This window comes from Narcine bancroftii, chromosome 10, assembly GCF_036971445.1.
Source record: "Narcine bancroftii isolate sNarBan1 chromosome 10, sNarBan1.hap1, whole genome shotgun sequence".
NCBI classification, from domain to species: domain Eukaryota; kingdom Metazoa; phylum Chordata; class Chondrichthyes; order Torpediniformes; family Narcinidae; genus Narcine; species Narcine bancroftii.
This window is the reverse complement of record NC_091478.1, coordinates 10,616,339-10,636,612: the sequence shown is the minus strand read 5'-3', so window position 1 is coordinate 10,636,612 and position 20,274 is coordinate 10,616,339. Positions and strand designations below refer to the sequence as shown.

The 20,274-nt window shown below is 38.8% G+C and overlaps 1 protein-coding gene across 1 annotated transcript in view; it reads left to right on the top strand.

The window, feature by feature from the left end:
• The window catches only part of LOC138744150 (disintegrin and metalloproteinase domain-containing protein 9-like), a 46,452-nt gene that overhangs the window by 12,472 nt on the left and 13,706 nt on the right, over nt 1-20,274 (top strand). The window contains 9 exon segments of the mRNA XM_069899793.1: nt 3,211-3,394; nt 4,848-4,913; nt 5,000-5,071; nt 6,363-6,532; nt 9,050-9,134; nt 13,385-13,518; nt 15,729-15,900; nt 16,977-17,066; nt 19,898-20,093. Of these exon segments, the coding sequence (XP_069755894.1) occupies nt 3,211-3,394; nt 4,848-4,913; nt 5,000-5,071; nt 6,363-6,532; nt 9,050-9,134; nt 13,385-13,518; nt 15,729-15,900; nt 16,977-17,066; nt 19,898-20,093 (1,169 nt within the window).

The following is a 20,274-nucleotide window of genomic DNA, read 5'->3' as shown; positions in this document are numbered from 1 at the left end:
GACAGGCATATCTAATTTTTTCCAAATTTAAACAAGACATAATATTCCATTGTCTTTCCATTTAATCTAAATTGTACATCTGGCACCAGTAATGAAAAAAAGGATAAATGTGACATTGAGTTGAAGAGGTATCATATTCAAACATCGTTTTAATTTACATCAAGAAACACTTTTAGATATTTCTAAATTCAACTGAATATTTTGCTTCAAATAATTGATTTTAAACTATGAATTAAACTGTACTATTCTAAAATCCTTGAGAAAGTAAAACGTGCACCTTTTTACGTCTCAGAACTTGCTCTCTCTCAATACTTTCTCAAAGTGCTACAGATTCAACGTGTTGGAATATAGTGTCCTGTTTGATGATGGCAAATGCTACAGTCATTTTGTACATGGCTCTGGGTGAAACATTGGCTAAAATGTCAATAGAACACATGATCTCTATCAACTGACGGTGAAACATTCTTAATACAGTAAAACACCTGCAACACAAAAGGCTGTCTGCACTGTTGCAAGTCACTCCTTTGCACTAATATTTATATTTATTATCTATCTATGTATTTTACTGTCAGTTCAGTTCACCATTATAGTATATTTTTACATGTACCTGTTTGGTTGCAGCAAGTAAAGATGTTGGTGCATATGTGCATTGAACAGTGTATATCACAATAAACTCATTATGATCATTCTATGGCTCAGAGAATTCCAGTCACCAGACTGTCTCATTCATTTTTTTAGTGGTCGAACAAATCTATTATATTAAGAGAGTTAGATAAGACTCTTGTGGGTAACGGAGTTAAGGGTTATGGGGATAAGGCTGGAAAGGGGTACTGATGGTAATGATCAGCCATGATCTAAAATGGCGGTGCTGGCCCGACAGGCCAAATGGCCTACTCCAGCTCCTATTGTCTATTGTCATAGTCCTGTTTAATTTTACAGTAAGCCAAAGTTGTTTTGAACTGCCACCGCCATATCATTTCCCCACCTCCAAGAATGTGTTTCTCTTGTCCTGGCTGGTTTTCTAAGCAGAGCTAAAATTCCCCACTCTCCCTACCAATCAGCTCTTGTTTGACTCCTCACCTTTCTTCCCCTCCCCTCACACTCTCAACTGTATCATCCACCAGTCCATTAGATCTAGCCATGTTAACTTCCCCTTTGTCAATTGGCCATTACTCAACAACAAAATTGTGAGCAACGGATAACAATGGCATTGATTTAACTTTAAAATTAACATGTTATTATTGATGTTGATTACAAACCAGCAAGTAAATTCCCAACTAACCTGCAGCTATATTAAGAGCAAGATGATATCTTAATTGTAAATTAGAAATTTCTATGGAGAGTTAGCTCAAAGCTTGCTTAATTGGATGGCAAGTGGAACAGTGGACTGAGGAATTTTAGTAAGGTTTGTAGGTAGTTTAACGCTGGTGTAGGTGAAAAATTATTGGCTACATTGCTGTCAGAATATACAAATGCACAATCCATGAACCAAAGTTGTATTTATTTATTTTGACAAACACACGGTAAGAGGCATTTTCAGCCCACAAGCCGTGCTGCCCAATTGCATCCAATTAACCTACAACCCCTGGTCTGTTTTTGAATGGTGGAAGGAAACCAGAGCACCCAGGGAAACCCATAAAACTTCTCATAGTCAGCTCTGGATTCAAACCCTGGTTTGCTGGTGCTATTGTACAATCAAAAGCAGGTTTGTCAAGGTAGAAACAATGCCAAGAATGAAGTATCATTTAGTATTGGGCATGCACCAAATGTTATAAATACATCTCATTGTTTCACATTTCTGTTCATTCTCATGTTGTCCTTCAAAGGATAGGTGGATAAGTATGAAAAGCAGTTCGAAATTGCACATTGAAAACAAATTCTAACACATTCTGTGTCAGCTATTTTGGTCAGTAATGTGGGAAAAAGAAACACTAAAGGAAAAATATCCTTCTGGCATTGTGGAATTTTTGCTTGTCTCGCGGTGTCAGTATGAAGTTCACTTGTAACAACCATTTAGAAGTGTTGATATGTGAAAACAAAATGAGTAGTAGAAAAATTTGCAACTTCCTTGTATCTCTGCAGCCGGCAAACTATTTCTGAAGTTCAGCCACTATTGTAATTTAGGGGAGACAAAACCCTTCATGCAGCAAGATTCAAGGAATAATAGTAATGTTAATTGATTCAGTGACAGAAACTGTGGCCACGATGCATGGAAAAGGTCCCTTGTTCTTCTCGAGCCAGGAGTAGCTCTTGCATTAAAAGAACAGAGAGTGCCCTGGAGTAATGTCCCACATGGAAGATAGGATTTCTGACATACACCAGCACTTCTCAATCCTGTGCTGTCGCCTCAACTCTTTTTATGTACATACCTTTGGCACTACACATTCTGCCTGCCTTAAGAGCCACTTCCATAGCCCAACCCAGTGCTTTTGTGGAAAATATGCTCATGGTTGTGAATGGAGATTTCTGAGCTGGTGAAGGAAAATCAATATATTTCCAATTCGGTATGATGTGCTCTAGCTTCTGGAATAGGCCTGCACATTTTGACCTTTGACTGGTTGCGCTACCACTGATGATAATGTGTCAGAGACCAGATACTTTTAACTTGCTCTCCCATAACTACCTTGACTGTACTTCTTCACACCCAGTCCCCTGCAAGGATTGGATTCCTTTCTCCCAATTTCTCCATCTCTGTCGTATCTGTTCCCAAGATGAAGTCTTCCAGACCAGATCATCTGAAATGTCCTCCTTCTTCCTTTTGGGTTTTACTTAACTTATATGCTGACCTTTTGACTGGTTGATATGGGGTTCACTAAAATGTTTTCAGGTCAGTCAGGCAATTTGGTAATTGTCACGACTTTCCAAAATTGGTAGAAGGCAGGGTAATTTGCAGAGAACAAATATCTAAAACAGTTCTTGTTACAGACAATGGAAAGTTATGGCTTCGTCTCCGGAGCACGCAGTATTCATTGCAAAGGCAGTGATCAATAGTGATTAGCAATGGCTGCCTTGCTACCCATTGCTTCATAGCTGTAATATATGATATAATCAAGAGGGACAGCATACACCCTGTAAGGAATTTTCTTTTAACCTAATTACTTGTGAATCTGGCTCAAATGCATTGTCCAAACACATTTATTAATTAGACACCTCTTCATTGCAGCAACTGGACATTGTCAACGACTCACCCTCTTGTGTAATTATTTCCAGGGGAATCATTTCTATTCTTGAAAAAAAATTTGTAATTGAGCCCCTGGAAGGTTCATCCACATTTGAGCACCTAATCTACCAAATGGACGACGTGATGGCAGAACCCTCTGTGTGTGGCGTATCTCACCATGATGGACCTACCAATCATCACTTGAACTATGGGAGTTTACTACAGGATCTGAGGGTAAATGAAACTCCATTTCATTGTCTGTTCATTTAAAAACACATTAGTGTCAGTGAGACACAAAAATAAGAGTTCCAAATTGTTCGAAAGAAGGCGGCGCGGTGAACGTAGCAGTTAGTGCGCTTTGCTTTTACAGAACTAGCAATTAGGGTCTGAATTCGGTGCTGTCTGTCAGAAGTTTGTACATTCTTCCTATGTCCGTGTGGGTTTCTTCCAGGTGCTCCGGTTTCCACCCACCATTCAAAATGTACCAAGGGTTGTAGATCATTTAGGTCTAATTGGGTGGCACGGGCTCATGGGCTAAAAGAGTTGGTTACCATGCTGTGTGCTAAATTAAAAATATTTCATGAGGTTTTTTTATCCAAGCGTTGGAAGCAGATTACAATGTAGAAAGAGGAAACGCAAGGGAAAAGTAGGCTTAATGTAAAGTGATTTTAAATGCACATTAGCAAATGATGCAGTCCCTGGGAAGGGGGCCTAACTCCATGCCGCAATTCTTTAAATATTTTTAATGATTCAGAAAGGTGAAACCCGGGCCATTCAATAACACCCAATTAGCCTACCAACCCTGTACGTTTCGGGTGGACAGATCAATCAATCAGAATATGGCACGTCCACCATAGCTAGCAAAAGCAGAAACTTTGTTAAATGAGTAGTGAGAATGTTGGAGCCTCTGGTAAAATCTTTGATGAATGTCCCTCTGGCAAATAGCAAGCGTTTGAAGGAATAAAAGCTCCACACTGCAGTCTTTTACTGTACAAGCAAAAACAATTGCATTTTTTACAGTTGTGTTCTGAAGCTTCAGCCCCAATAGTTCCTCATTCATGAATCATGTGAGGAATGTATTGATAATGTGTAACATTAATTTGTTGAACACATGAGCATAACAATTGTTGGAGTTTTTTTGCCTCAAATTGCAGCTCAAGCTGAGTACCGATGGAGATCTCCTTTTTCAACAAAAAAAAAATTGCAAAAAAGAAACCTTTATTCTGAATTGCACTGGCTACATTATCAACAGTGGAGGGCTGAGCTTGAAAACACAGAGTTTGTAGCCTCTGAGTAAAGAGCAAGGAAAAGTTGGTCAATAGATTATTGATGGACAGTTCACAGCAATTTCTGCATTTTTCTGATTGCATGGAACAATTTATGTTCTGATTGCATTATGCATTCACATTTAATTGTTTCAGCCAATAGGTCTTTAATTAAACATGTAAATTCTTGAAACTTGAGAAAAATTGGCATCTTTTCGCATGATTAAGTCTTAAATTGTTTCCCCTTAAAATGTTATCAATATCATATGAATGTCCTGACACTGTACAAACAAAATAATATACTTTACAAACTGAAAATTATACCTAAAAGAATCCTTGCATACTGCATACAAAAGAGTTAGATTTATACAAATGTCTTTACTGTGATGCAACCTCATTTTGTTTTCATATTTAACCATTAGATAAAGCGAGCAGTTTTACCAAAAACCAATTATGTCGAGTTGGTTTTGGTTGTTGATAATGACAAAGTGAGTACCAGTTTATTATTATTTTTTTAATTAGATGCCAAAGAGCATCAGCCTCACTTAATCTAGCATATCTTTGTCTTTTTCAGTACAATCTTCATAAGAGAAATGAAACCTTGATTCAGAATCAAATGGTTGAATTGATTCATCTTGTCAACGGAGTATGTATTGATTTTTTTAAAAATTCAAATCTCTAATCAGAGTTAACCTTTGAACATTCATGTGACTTATGTAATTCCCGTGAGATATAAATTTTCATGTGATGTGGGTTATGGCAAGTAGATTGGAGTCATGGAAGGGAGACAACTGATCCAAAGTGGTGGATTGTGTGTATGGGAGATCTGATATACTGTGGTTCAGTGATGGTATATAGGGTGTCATGTGGGTAACTGAAAACAAGTAGGACACAATTTGGGTTAATGATTCCAGTTAAAGTTGTATTAAATGGAAAGTCTTCTAAGGAAAAATCACAGTGTTTCTCAGGGATAATACAGAAACAAAAATTCATCAAATACTGGTTATTAACTGAGAAAATTGTGTTGCAGTATTCCCCATAAAATATCCATGAATGGAAAATGTGGCTCTTTCCTATCCCTCTTGCCTACAAGAAAATCTTGGGAACCAATACTGTTGCCTGCAGCTCTCAGAGACTGTAAAATTCACAAATCACAAACATACATTGGAGTTGTGGTGATATGACCACCAGCCTACTGCAGGGGGCGATCTCTGCACCTGTAGGAAGACCACCTAAGGGGCTGACTCCACCTGGCCGGCTGTCAATCAACCAACTCGAATATAGACCTGAGCTGACCCCTCCTGAGCCAGTCACACGGGAGCCACCAAGGCATGAACTGATGTTCAGACTTTTACTGGAATAAAGCCAGTTTTGTGCTTGCTTGTTGCTACCTCAGCGCAGCACAGGAGTTGTACAGGAAAGGCTGCAGATGCTGTGATTGTAGTGAACCTCAGCAGGTTAAACAATATTTAAAGGTAACCAACCTTTTTGATCCTGCCTTTTTTCAGGCGAAGGACTCAGGCTTGAAACATTGATTACCCTTTGCTTCCCATAGATGCTGCATAACCTGCTAAGTTTCTCCAGCACTTTTGGGTCTTGCATAAACATTTATTGGTCAATGTATATGAAAGCTTCACTAATGAGAAACCTCCATACTTCCATGAAATAAAATGGCAGGGATATGGAAATGTCTTGGGCTACAGCCAGTTCTGTCCCATCTCAGTTTAACCATTTACCCAACTGCACTATTTCCATCAGGCAAGTAGGATTAAAATTAACCCATACATTTTTTAAGTTGTTTACATGTATGAAAATACATTATACTCAAAGTATTCTTGAGATCTTTTCCATTTTTATTTTTTCTCCGTTTAAAAAAAATTGACACATACAAGACCCATCGCTGGAAAATATTAACTGGCCTTCTCATAATCTTTCAGATGTACAGTTCTCTGAATGTTGGAGTTATATTGACTGGTCTGGTGATCTGGAAAGATGAAGATCAGATTGCTATCACTACAAAGGCTGGGGAGGTTTTGGGTAATTTTGTGAGGTGGCGTGAACGAGTCCTGCTTCCTGAGAAACAACATGACAGTGGACATCTGATTCTGTAAGTGCATTTGTCTGAGATGTTACCCAGGATTTTTTCCTGCTTATTACCGTGAATGCTTCTTTAAACATACATTTTAATGAGTTCCTTACTGCAATCCCTTACTGCTATGTGAATTAGACCAACTATTCTCAACATCTTTCAGGCTAAGGCCCCCTTAGGTCTCTGCTCAAAGTTTATGGGTCCCCTTCCCTGTGAAGCAGTCAAGTTTAGTTTGTTTTGCTCCATGCTTCTCTCCTACTGAATACATAAAAAATATATTATTATTTCAGACCGTGGCCCCCCCACTTAAATGAGCTATGACACCCAGGGAGGCCATGTGGCCCCAGTTGAGAATGCCTGAATTAGACTATCAAGTGAAATGGTTAATGACACCTGGTATAATGGAAGTGAAAATGAACTGCCCAATAACTATCTCCCACCCTACAATACTACAGAGCTCTGTGGTCTTCCATTTCATTGCACAATTTGTAGGCTTCTATAAAACTAAAGCTGAAGTCACTTGATTGCTTGCAGAGCACGTCAAAAGAACCAAAGACTTGTTGATCCAAGCCAAGGCTTTTATTAACTAAAAGACTGGAGCATATCACAAGTAAGTCGACCAGTCCAGAATGACCTGGTTTGGCTAGGAGCAATCCTTTTAAGACCTGCCAGTAGGTGTGGCTACACTCTCAGCCAATCACAGTCATCTACACTACATATACACATTGGTGATAGAATCTATACTATCACATTGCTGCTTTTACATTTATTTCAATTTCAGTTCTATTATTTTACTCAATTAATTTTGAAAGGGTGACTCGAGATATTTGGCCCTTTTTTCTCTCTATTATCTGCCTTTGGGTCCGAAAACATAAATCTCCATTTTACTGAGCCATGATTTCTAGAAAGAATTTCAGCCATCTTCTTGATTTTGATTGTATTAATCAAGGTAAATATAAAGTGTCAAAGAGTGTTTCAGACTGTGAGACATAGAACCATAGAGCATTACAGCACAGAAACAGGCCCCTTTGCCCCTTCTAGTCTGCGCCAAAAACAAAACAAACAAATAGACAAATGATGCAATGCAATAAAAGTATATTATGAACTCCGGATTAGATAGTGGATCCTGTCATTTTGTTTTGGGGTCCATATGGTTTGCTAAGTGACAACATGGCAACTGCAGTGTGTTTTGATGGGATTAGTGCAGCGTCAGGTACTGGACCAGTGTTCTGTCATTCTTGATCCTGGTGCTGATAACATTTTTACAACTTTTATCATGGGTCTGGTAATGTCACCTCCTATTTGGCAGCAATTTAAACCCCCAAAAAGACATTGGTTCTGCTGTTCTGCATGAGAAGTCATTCATCATTCATATTGAACCCATTTAAATTCAAAATTTTCTATGTAAATCACTAGTGAAAGGCCCGTTCACAATGACTACTAAAAAACTGAAAGGCATCCACTTTAATCCCTAGACCCATTCTTGTCAGTTTGCTGTAAATGATACACATCACAACGCGTTTATGGGACCCTCATGTCATAGAGATATACAGCACAGTCACAGGTCCTTTGGCCCAACCAGTCCATGCCAACTCAGGTGCATATCTGAGATAGTCACATTTGGCTGCATTTGGGCCATACTTCTTTAAACCTTTCCTTTCTATTTACTTTTTTTAATGTCTTTCACATGTTGTAATTATACCCACCTCTCTCAGTTCACCTTGCAGCTTGTACCAAAAAAAACTGCCACTCAGATTCCCTTTGAATTTCTCCCCTCTCACCTTAAATCTATGCCTTCTAGTTTTAGACTTCCCCACCCTTACCTCTGTGCCTCTGGATTTTAGAAACATCTGTTGGCCACCTCTCAGCATCCTGGATAAACAGTGCCAACTTACCCAGTCTCTACTTCTCACTCAAGCTCTCTGATCCAGGCAACGTTCTTGTAAACCTTTTCTGCACCCTCTCTTGCCTAAACGAGTCTGTCCTGGCGTGGCACTGAAGGCTAGGATACGGAGGACGGATGTGCACCTCAAAAGGAGAACACCAAGTCCTATCCAATGGTCATTTGAATGTCAAAATCATACTTGCTTCGACGGGTCTCTGGCAGCTCACTCCAATCTGAGTGAAAATTTGCCCCGTGGGGCCTTAAATCTCTTCCCTTTTTACTGTAAAACTATCCCTTCTACCTTGTGAAAAAAACGGTAAGCATTCACTTTACTCATCATGATGCTATATATCGCCGTAGTATTGCCTCTAATCATCCCAATCCAGGAAATAAAAGGACAACCTATCCAGGCTCTCCCTTCAACTCAATCTCTCAAGTTTTGGTAATGTTCTCAGGAATCTCTTTTGAAGCCTTCCTAAATAAATGGGTAACCAGAATGACACACAGTACTCCAAGAACACCTGTTCCGATATGATTTAGATTACCGTAAACCATTTTAGCCGTGAGAAATAAAAGCTAGCTCAATATTGAAAGCTTGGGCAAAATTAGACTAAGTTGAGAAACTTATTTCCTTGTTGTTTCTGTTTCAGAAACAAAGGACAGTTTGATGGAATCCTAGGACTGGCCTTTGTTGGTACTGTCTGCTCTTCCATGCTTGGAGGTGGAATCAATGTTGTAAGAAAATTGAATAAAATGGAAATTTAATGTTGCTTAATGTATATCCTTTTTTCAATAGTTTAGCCCCCTCCGATATTTCAAAAACAAAGAGCCAAAAAATATATTTGATCCTTTGATCAAGGTGGATTCAGATGTAATAACATACAAGTACAGTAAAACCCCTGGTATCCAGAATTCAGACAACAACAGCCTCAAGTAACTGACAAGAAAATTGAGGAAAATAAATAACAAAAATTAAAGTAAATTAGAATACAATAATAGATAAAAATATGTAAGTTTAAAAATGTAAAAGTATATCTTCTTTGAAGTAACACATAAACCTTTGGTGAAGATGGGAGCAAATATTCCACCAGTAGAGTGCCTTTGCTCATTGATGCTGTTGTGTGAAACAACAATAGTGTTGCCCAGGATGAAGAGCAGGTTGAGGCCCCTCGCTGTTGTGGTGACTCTCTTAAATTGTGTCCTTTTCCCTGTTTAGTAAGAGCCACCCCGGTCAGAGCCTTTATCTGTAAACTTGGGGGAGGTGGATTAATTATCTATTATGTTATTGTTCATCTTTCAGATGGCTTTGCAGAGGGGGAGGAACCTGCAGATATAGCGACAGTCAAATGTTTTAAAAGAATGTGACTGAAAATAAAGTAAAATGCTTTACAGCAGTGGTCCCCAACCTTTTTCTTTCCACTCACATACCACTTTAAGTAATGCCTATGCCATCGGTGCTCTGTGATGAATAAGGGATGTCTTAAGGTGGGGTGTGAGTGGGAAGGGAAGATTGAGAATCACTGCTCTAGACTCAATTATGACTGAAATATTTTGTTTGAGAAAGATTGTCATTGGTCCATTTTCTTTGGAGTTATGAAAGTGTTCACATAATGAGTCAATCAGGTTCAATTAAAACAGTGGTTTTCAAACTTTTTCTTTCCACCCACATACCACCTTAATCAATCCCTTACTAATCACAGAGCACCATGGTATGTGAGTAGAAAGAAAAAGGTTGTGAACCACTGCTTTAAGGTTTATATATTCATGCAAATGAAGTTTGTTCAATGTAAGCACAGTGTAGTATTTTTATCTTTTGCCTTTTCAACTGTTTATTCTTAATGTAGGTGTATTAATTAGGCATTGTGAGAGTGAGTCTCAAGCCACTGGAAAATACACTTATCTGGCAGCTACCAATCCCCATAGGTGCGAGATATCAGGGGTTTTTCAGAATATTCTTTTCAATAGTTTGGTTCCCTGAAATATTTCAAAAATGAAGGGCCAGAAAATATAATTTCTGAAAGTGTATTCAGATGTAATAATGTAGAAATATATCTATTTTAAGCAAATTCATAATTTAATCAAAAGAGATCTCAAAGAAATTTCATACAAAAATGTTAAAGTTCCATAATCTACAGAAAACTTTCAAGACTGAGATCCATTTTGTGAAATATAAAGTCTACTCTGGAGACAAAGTCTTGGAGAACAGGTTCAACTTTATTTCAAGTCTGCAGAGTCGGGTGTCCCTGCATAGACATACCGGAGGTTCAGAATCATCACTCTTTTGTACAGTCCTGCGCTCAACATCACCCACCTTCATTTACCTTCTTCCAATCAGAATCCCAATACATTACAACATTCTCCTTTTCCCTTCCATCAAAACAGGTATCACTCAGTTCCTCCCTCTTCATACATCGCATGTTATGTTAATTAGTTCATTCCATCCTTGGGGGCATCTAAGTTCATATTCGTGTCTCTATTAAGCAAGCGCAGTACTAGCTATAGACCTCTTTAGGTCACTGTACCAGCCTGAACCAGATCCTTGCATCCTTGGAGCTCCTGATAAGAAGAGGCCTACTAGCAAGTATTGTCTGTTTTCAAGCTCTCATCTATTTTCTTTGCATTCCATCCCTTTTCACAGAATGGTGCAAGTTTAATAATCTTCAACCATATTTCACAATTTTGCTATTTGTATACTCAAAAGATAGTTTCTTTCAATGGTGACTTCTCAAAAAACCCTTCTGCAATAAGTTCTTCTTTCATGGGGTGGCATGGTTAGCGCAATACTGTTACAGCGCCAGCAATCGGGACCAGGGTTCAAATCCTGTTCTGTCTATAAGGAGTTTGTACATTCTCCCCATGTCTGTATTGGTTTTCCCTAATTTCCTCCCATCATTCAAAAACATACTGGGTGTTGTAGGTTGGGTGTAATTGGGCGGCAAAGGTTTGTGGGCCAAAAGGGCCTCTGCTTCTAAAAAAAATATTTACCTACTGCAGCACTGCCATATCTAGGAAGCCTTTACTAAGTCCATTCCTCCACAGATGAAAGAAGAGAACGCTTGTGGGATAACTGATATCTCTCATTCTGACTTTCAATAAAGGATTCTGGCCAAAACCGATGACTAAACACTCCTATCCTTGGATGCTGCTGGTTCCCTCCATGTTCTCCTTGATCATTCAAAATTCTAGCAGTTTTTGTATCTCTTTGTGTGACTCTCACCTTAGGTTGCCCTTCATCGATTGATCATCAAAATGAAGACTTTATTTCATGGCCAATATAATCTCTTCTCTAGATATTTTTATGTTATTCAAAAGCTCTAAATATGTCACTATTGATTTTACCTTAAATCTTAAATTACTTAAAGGATGTATCAATGCTGTTTTCTGCTCCTCAGTCTTTCTTTCCCAGAAATAGAAAGATAAGGAATTACTAAATTCTTTAACTATTAGCTTCTAAAACCAAACCCTGCTCTCCTTAATCATTGTTTTCTGCCTGGTCCTCTATTATTTCAATAATGTGTGCATCTTATATTAAGTGGGACCAAAGGGTTTTTAACTAACAGGCCATTTTCTAAATGTAAATACCTTATTCTCTTCCAATGACTGCAGTGCAGTTATGCCAGATTTTCCTCAGAACTGATACGTAATCTGAAAGAATAAGAGGGTTGGGTAATGTAAATCAGATTTCAGATTTATTGTTTATTATTATAATTTGTCAATTATTTCCAATGACCTTGTAACTGGTTAGTAATAAAATAGCCCATAAATGTTCCCATGCTTTAAAATGAATATTAAAATAGCACTGTAGGAGGGCTCCTGTTGATTGTGATCCAGTCATGGGGAACATTGAATTCATCCTTACACTGTGCTGGTAAAATACACAAAATTTGAATCAATAATATACTGCAGTGTTGCACACAAGTTAAAACTCCTGCCATGGTGAGAACCTGTTGGGCAAAGCCAAGTTGTAAAGTTACAAGGAGGAGGTGGGTGATGGGAATGGGCATTCCATTGGTTCCAGTGCCTAATGGAATATTATTGACATCATGTGGGTGTCAGGTGTGAAAATCATTGTGGATGGGATCTCCAGCTTTACCTCAACATAGCAGTAGAAAGTATTGTCTCATTAAATAGGATTTATGGGTCTGTGTCTCCTTGAATCACATATCAGTTCTCAAACCAAGACCTGTTCAGCCATCCCCATGTGTTGGTTGACCCGCATAATTCTTGATACAACAATGGCTTAGTTTCAATAGTTATCTTTGTTTTTATATCCTACCATATCTTTACCACCCTTCATCAATAATCACCTCTAGACCACTGATATCTCTGTATTTATAAAATCCTCTCTCATTCTACATTTTAAATTTTTTATGTATCTTCAATTGCTTGCCAATCTCCTCACATCCCCATCCCCCCCCCCCCCCCCATACCCATCAATCCTGTCTATGGAATCCCCAATCACTCCCAACAGACCCTTCCTCCACTCTCCTTCTCTCTCATCTTTTCAAAATTGTCCTTCTATCCCCATCTATACATCTATAATACTTTGACCTCCCATATCAACAGTAGGTGCCACTAGAAAGGTCAAGTTAGCAGATGCATGTGAATAGATTCAATGTGAATCAAACAGATTCAACTCCAAGGCAAACGTCATTCTGATTTGGACGTATATCCTCATTTCTTCACCAATTCATGGTCAAAATTCTGAGGAACTCTGTGGCCAGGACTGCAGAGTGGCTCAGTATCACCATCTCCAAGCTAGTTATGGAGGAGCAATGAATTCTGGGCTTGGAAAAACCACATTCCAAAACTCGAAGGAAACAGAAATGGTGATGTGTCAAGTTTTATTTGTTAGCATTCGTTATATTTTATTATAAATTATTATTGGTATAAATTGTATTTTGCCATGTTGGAGACATTGTACAAATGCTGTTGTAAGAACTCTTAGCAAATTCTGCAATCAAATCCACCTCTCTTTTAAATAGTTTGCAGACAGTAATGTGGCAAGGGCTGCCACACTACTTGCCCATGAATTGGGGCATAACCTGGGCATAAGTCATGATAATGATCGGCAGTGTAAATGTCCAGACACTCGGTGCATCATGTTTGGCTCTATTACGTAAGTAGGAATCTGGCTTACCTGGTATTTTTTTCTTTGAGTGTGAAAATGTTCAAAGATGAACTTCAATTCAAATGATAGATGTCGAAAGAATCTAAACAACCAAGAACATTAATGGCGATTGGATTACAAAGTAAATTGTCAAAATTGACCATTAGCAAGGATTCAAATCTCAGGGTAATTATAAATGAGGAAATAAGGAGAAAACGTGGAATAAGTTAACATGGCAAGAAATTGAATCACATTATAAACATGCTCAAAATGTACAGTAGTTAGTTATTCTGGAGAGAAAGGGGAATATAGAATTTAGAGAGATTTGTCTAAGTAGAAAAAGCACAGGTTTTCATTGTCTCATGTTTTTCAACAATTAAAATATCTTTTCTTTTTAAACTTTATTTATTCGTTCAAAAAACAAATAATATGACATATAGAGCAATTAAATGTGAACATTTTTTTTATATATATATATAAAGAAAAGAATCTCCCCCCCCCATTCAGTCAACTCTCCTAAGGAGAGCCATAAAAAAAGAAAAAAGAATATTTTAAAAAAAGTTAAATATACATATTAAAATCTAATCAATATAAATTTAAATGTAAATATTCCGAGTATAACAGCCATTTATTAATAAAAAATTATAATTATCATGCGAAACATATGTAATTTTTTCCATTATTAAACAATATTTCATCTCATTATGCCATCTATTAATATCAATCATATTTGTATCTTTCCACGTACTAGCAATATATTTTTTCACTACGGATAAAGCTAAATATACAAAAGCAAGTTGAAACGTATCTAATCCCAAACCTTTCACAATTAAAATATCTTATGATTGTATCTTATTAGGTAGGAGACCACTTAGCCTGTCATGTCTATGTCTGTATTTTTGAAAGGAGTATCCAGTTAATATAAGCTGATGCAATGATTTTAGATCCTAATAGTCAAAGTCGTGTTTATTTGTCATTCACACCATAAACCTTGCAGTGCACATTGAAAACAAAAAAGTGTTTCTCCATGAAGCTGGTTATTTACATGGATAAATTACCTCAGAAACATTGTTATAAATAACATATCACTCATTAAATATCATATTACATATGCTAACTCTGTATCCCCAGAGTTCAGAAGCCTCATGAGTTGGGGAAAAAGCTGTCTTGTAATCTGGACGTGAGGGCCCGAACACTTCGGTACCTCTTCCTGGATGGCAGGAGGAAGAACAGATTGCAGGAGGGGTATCCATCATGGCAGGGAGAGAGACCCTAATTATCCCCTCAGCAGTCTTTACTATCTGCTGCAGGGACTTGCATTCTAGGGTGGTGCAGTTCCCAAACCAGGCAGTGATGCAGTTACATTGGATACTCTCAATGCATCCCCTGTAGAATGTAATGAGGGTGGAAGGTGGAAGCTGAACTTTCCTCAACCTCTGCAGGAAGTAAAGGTGTTGTTGGGCCTTCTTGGCAATGGATCTGGTGTTGGGGGATCAGGAGAGATCCTCCACCAGGTTCACATCAAGGAATTTGGTGCTCTTGACTACCTCGATGGTGGAGCCATTGATGGTCAGTGGGGAGTGATCCCCTGGGCTCCCCTGAAGTCGACCTTTGTATTGTTGACATTCAGGTGTAGGTTGTTGTCTCTGCACCAGTTCATTAGTGATTGCACCTCCTTTCTGTAAGCTGACTCATCATTCTCGCAGGAGCCTCATGAGTTGCGACGTCAGTGAACTCGATGATGTGATAAGAACTGTATCTCGCTGCTCACCCAGGTTCTTTGTAAAGCTGTGAATTAGATCAGCTTGCAAAGCACTCTTTGGCAATAAATTCCAGATCATAATTATTTATTGTTTAAAAACATTTATTCTTCATTTGTTTTTGTTGCTTTGACAACCACTGGTAGTTGTCATCTCTTTTTTGCTTGCCCTTCTGCCATTAGAAAACTTTTTGTCATTTTTTTCCCTTCCAAATACTTCAGGATTTTGAACCCTTTTGATTATATCTCCCCTTCTCCATGTTAATGGGCAACAAACCCTCAGGATCTCTACATAATTGAACAAAATCACAAACTTAGAGTGCTAATAAATTTTTAAGGAAATGCAGTGATCTATTTAGAGCACCATTGCAATAATTGCTTAGTCAAGATGAAATGTTAATGACAAAGGAAATTAAATGGCATGAATTACTTTGATATTACATACATCACTTTATTATAGAGACTCCACGAACTTCAGTAACTGCAGTGAGAGTGATTTTGTAAACCTGATTGTGCGTGGAGGAGGGTTATGTCTTCAAAATAAACCCAACCCAGAAGATCAATATTCTTTACCATCCTGTGGAAATAATATTGTGGATGATGAAGAAGAATGTGACTGTGGAACACCAGAGGTTAAATATAACATTTCATATTCTCTGAATCACTTCTGTCAACCTCAGCTCTGTTCATTATTGGCGAGCATATTGATCAATAGTTGTAAACGTCTTTGACATGTGGTTCCATCAATTTCAATGTATTTATTTCAGTAAACAAAGAAAAATGTAATCCCTATCTTATTTTAACAAATAAAAATTATATTTAAAAATAATACTTTTCTAGTTATCTTTAGGCCTTTCAAAAATATGGAGGTATCCAAAACTTTGTTAATCCACTTCCTCCACATGATTTCACCCAATACCACCTCCCTTTAATAATGGTTCACCATCTCTGGTGCCTCAGTTTTTTAATGCATCGCTCTGGTTCTGAAATGCTGGTAGCCTTTAACTTCCTATGGATGCTGCGAGTCCTGCTAAGTTTCTCTAGCACTTTTGTGTATTGTGTGCTCACCCCAGAATCTGCAGATTTTCTTGGTTACCACTGATTTTTAACTTTGTACTGTAATCATTGATTGATTTCCACTCAGCCCATCTTAGCTCTACAGCCTCTTCCGGATCCCTTCCCCTCAAACTCCACCTCCTCTGACTATCACCTGAGTCTGCTACCATTGCATTTTTGTACCTTCTCCAGCCCCTGCACCATTTGACTATTGTTACACTACTTCCTACACTTGCTTTATTGTTATTATTGCACGACCTGCTGTATGAATTGATTTACCTGGATAGCACACAAAATCATAGTTCTTACTGCCTATCAGTACATATAACAAATAAACAATTCAATTTAACTTTCCTTCCCACTCACATACAACCTTCAGCAATCCCTTACTAATCACAGAGAACCGATGGCACAGGGAATACTTACATTGTTAGTTTAGGGAAAATTATTCTGAATATCCATCCTATCCATGTATCTGATAATATTATAAATGTACCGGTAATCTTTTACACTTATCACTCCATTGTAGTATTAAAGAAAATAAGATTAGGTTCAAACATACAAATGGAATTTACAAATAATTCATGTGAATAAATAGGAATTAATTGTTAATTTGATATCATCAACTTTAATTTTCTTTTATTTGTCTTAGAAATGTGCCAATCCCTGCTGCAATGCACACACTTGTACTCTAACATCAGGATCAGCCTGTGCCCATGGAAGGTGCTGTAAAGACTGCAAAGTAAGTGAGTCTGTTGTAAAGCGAGAGGATCCAAATTTGAGGTGAATACAAAAAAAAGCTTATACAGTGAAACCCCTGGCATTTGGCATCTAGGGGATTAGTCGATGCCAGATGAGTGTATTTTCCGGTTGCACCTCAACAGTGAGGTGTGCCAATTTTAAACTTATCTATTTTTTACCTATTTATTTTCCTCAATTTTTTGGCCGGTTGCTTGAGGCTGCTGGTTGATTGAATTCCACATACCAGGGGTTTTGGGGAATAGGAAGGATTTTGCTTCTGGGTGCAGAGGGGTCAGGGCAGATACATGGGAAATAGAGGATATACAGGTGAGGGCCAAGTTGATGGTAGTGGAGGGGAAGCTGTGTTCCTATCCCTATGACTCCATCCCTCCAGCTCCCTTCTTCTCTGTGTGTGTGTCACTCTCTCTCTTTCCCTTTGTCTCTATCTCATTTCTTCCAGCTCTTCATTCACAGAGTGTGATGCATTGTGGTAACAGCAAGCAGACACAAAACACAAAAGACTGTACTACAGGCTTTATTCTGCTAAAAGTCTGTACCCACCAGTTTCAGCTGTGGTGGCTCCTGAGTGACTGGCTCAGAAGGGGCGGCTCAGGCTTATATTCAGGTCGGTGGAGTCAGCCCCCAGGAGGTCCTTCTGCAGGTACAGAGATCGCCCCCTGCAGTAGGCTAGTGGTCGTATCGCCACACAGAGCTACACCTCTCCCCCCGATCAGTTCGTAGCCTTTCCTCCCTCCAATCCGTGGCCCCAATCGCTGTTGTCCTGTGCTCCACACCCTGCATTTCTTCCCTCCTCCCCCTACCTTTTCATTCAGGTACCTTCTTGCTTTGTTCCTCATGATGAAGGGCTCAGGCCCAAAATATTGATTATATAATCTTTGCCTCCTATGGATTCTGTGGGACCTGCTGAGTTTCTTGAGCAATTTTCTCACCAGGTTCTCTGTATTCATTTTCATAAGTGGAAAGTTTTTAAAGTAAATCAGAATGAAATTAAAAAAGGTACAAGGGAATCCCAGGTCATGATTTATGGAAATCTGACTTTTACAAAAACTCTGAAGCAATCCATCACCTTATCAGTTAGCGGTGAGGAAGCTTCTGATCACAGGCATTTTCTCCATTGCATTGGAGAAAGCCTTAGAGAAAGACCAAAAAACACTCTCTGTGATACATTCCACAGCTTCAGAGCATGCACCAAATAAATGTTTCCTACATTTTATGGAAATAGCACAGCTTGAAAATTATGTGCAAGGATGGAGCATTGCATGCTGCATAAATTATCTACTCGCACCAACCTATTTACATATCCTTCTTACACTCCAATGGAATATCTGCTTTCAGATGGAAGATCCACCTCACTGATTTATTGCTTTAATCTTTACATTACCTATTAATGTTATTCTAGAAGTGCTAAAAATTTAAAAATAAAAGTAAAATATACATTCATTTTATTCATAAATTTTAAAAACACAAAAAAATCAGTTTTGTAATATTGCAAATCCATTACAAATACATGTGGTGCATGTGTGTGTATATATATATATAAAATATATAATATTTGCGGAAACTGCCAAAATGTTTGGCCTGGAAGTCAGCCTGAAGAAAACTGAGGTCCTCCATCAGCCAGCTCCCCACCATGACTACCAGCCCCCCCACATCTCCATTGGGCACACAAAACTCAAAACGGTCAACCAGTTTACCTATCTCGGCTGCACCATTTCTTGAGATGCAAGGATCGACAATGAGATAGACAACAGACTCGCCAAGGCAAATAGCGCCTTTGGAAGACTACACAAAAGAGTCTGGAAAAACAACCAACTGAAAAACCTCACAAAGATAAGCGTATACAGAGCCGTTGTCATACCCACACTCCTGTTCGGCTCCGAATCATGGGTCCTCTACCGGCACCACCTACGGCTCCTAGAACGCTTCCACCAGCGTTGTCTCCGCTCCATCCTCAACATCCATTGGAGCGCTTACATCCCTAACGTCGAAGTACTCGAGATGGCAGAGGTCGACAGCATAGAGTCCACGCTGCTGAAGATCCAGCTGCGCTGGATGGGTCACGTCTCCAGAATGGAGGACCATCGCCTTCCCAAGATCGTGTTATATGGCGAGCTCTCCACCGACCACCATGACAGAGGTGCACCAAAGAAAAGGTACAAGGACTGCCTAAAGAAATCTCTTGGTGCCTGCCACATTGACCACCGCCAGTGGGCTGATAACGCCTCAAACCGTGCATCTTGGCGCCTCACAGTTTGGCGGGCAGCAACCTCCTTTGAAGAAGACCGCAGAGCCCACCTCACTGACAAAAGGCAAAGGAGGAAAAACCCAACACCCAACCCCAACCAACCAATTTTCCCCTGCAACCGCTGCAATCGTGTCTGCCTGCCCCGCATCGGACTTGTCAGCCACAAACGAGCCTGCAGCTGATGTGGACTTTTTACCCCCTCCATAAATCTTCGTCCGCGAAGCCAAGCCAAAGAGAGATATATAAATATATATATATATATATAAATAAAAAAGAAAAAGAAAAATGACCCCCCATTATCCCCCTCCCTCCCCCTCCCCTCCAAAAGAAAGAGAAGAAAAAAAAGAGAGAAAAGCTATAGGACAAGAGACCCTCAACAGAAGCACCCCGTATTGTAAAAATTCTTAGAGTAGATGGAAAACTATTTTAGGAGAAAGGGCATGTTGGAGTTTCATTCAAATATTCATAGCCACACCTTGTAAATATGGGCTTCATATTTTGTAAAATATGATATTTATCTCTTAAATTATAAGGATTTTTTTCAGTTCTGATATTATTTTATGCAGTTCCATCCTGCAGGAACTTTATGCAGAATAGCAATGAATGTCTGTGACCTCCCCGAATACTGCAATGGCTCATCACCCTTTTGCCAGCCTGATGTCTTTGTCCAGAATGGTTATCCATGTGCAAACTTTTCAACATACTGCTATGAAGGTGTATGTCAGACCTATGACCAACAGTGTCAGGCTCTCTTTGGCTCCAGTAAGTGTAAAAGTTTTACTTTCTGAAGAAATGGATAATGCATTCTCTTCAGATTTGTGAATCTATTAATGTTCTTGATGTGAAAAATATTTAGATTCATGATCATATGAAAAGCTCTGAGTGTTAAGTTCTGTGGATGAAGCTCCTCCTGCAAAGCCAAACAAGAAACATTCCCACAAAC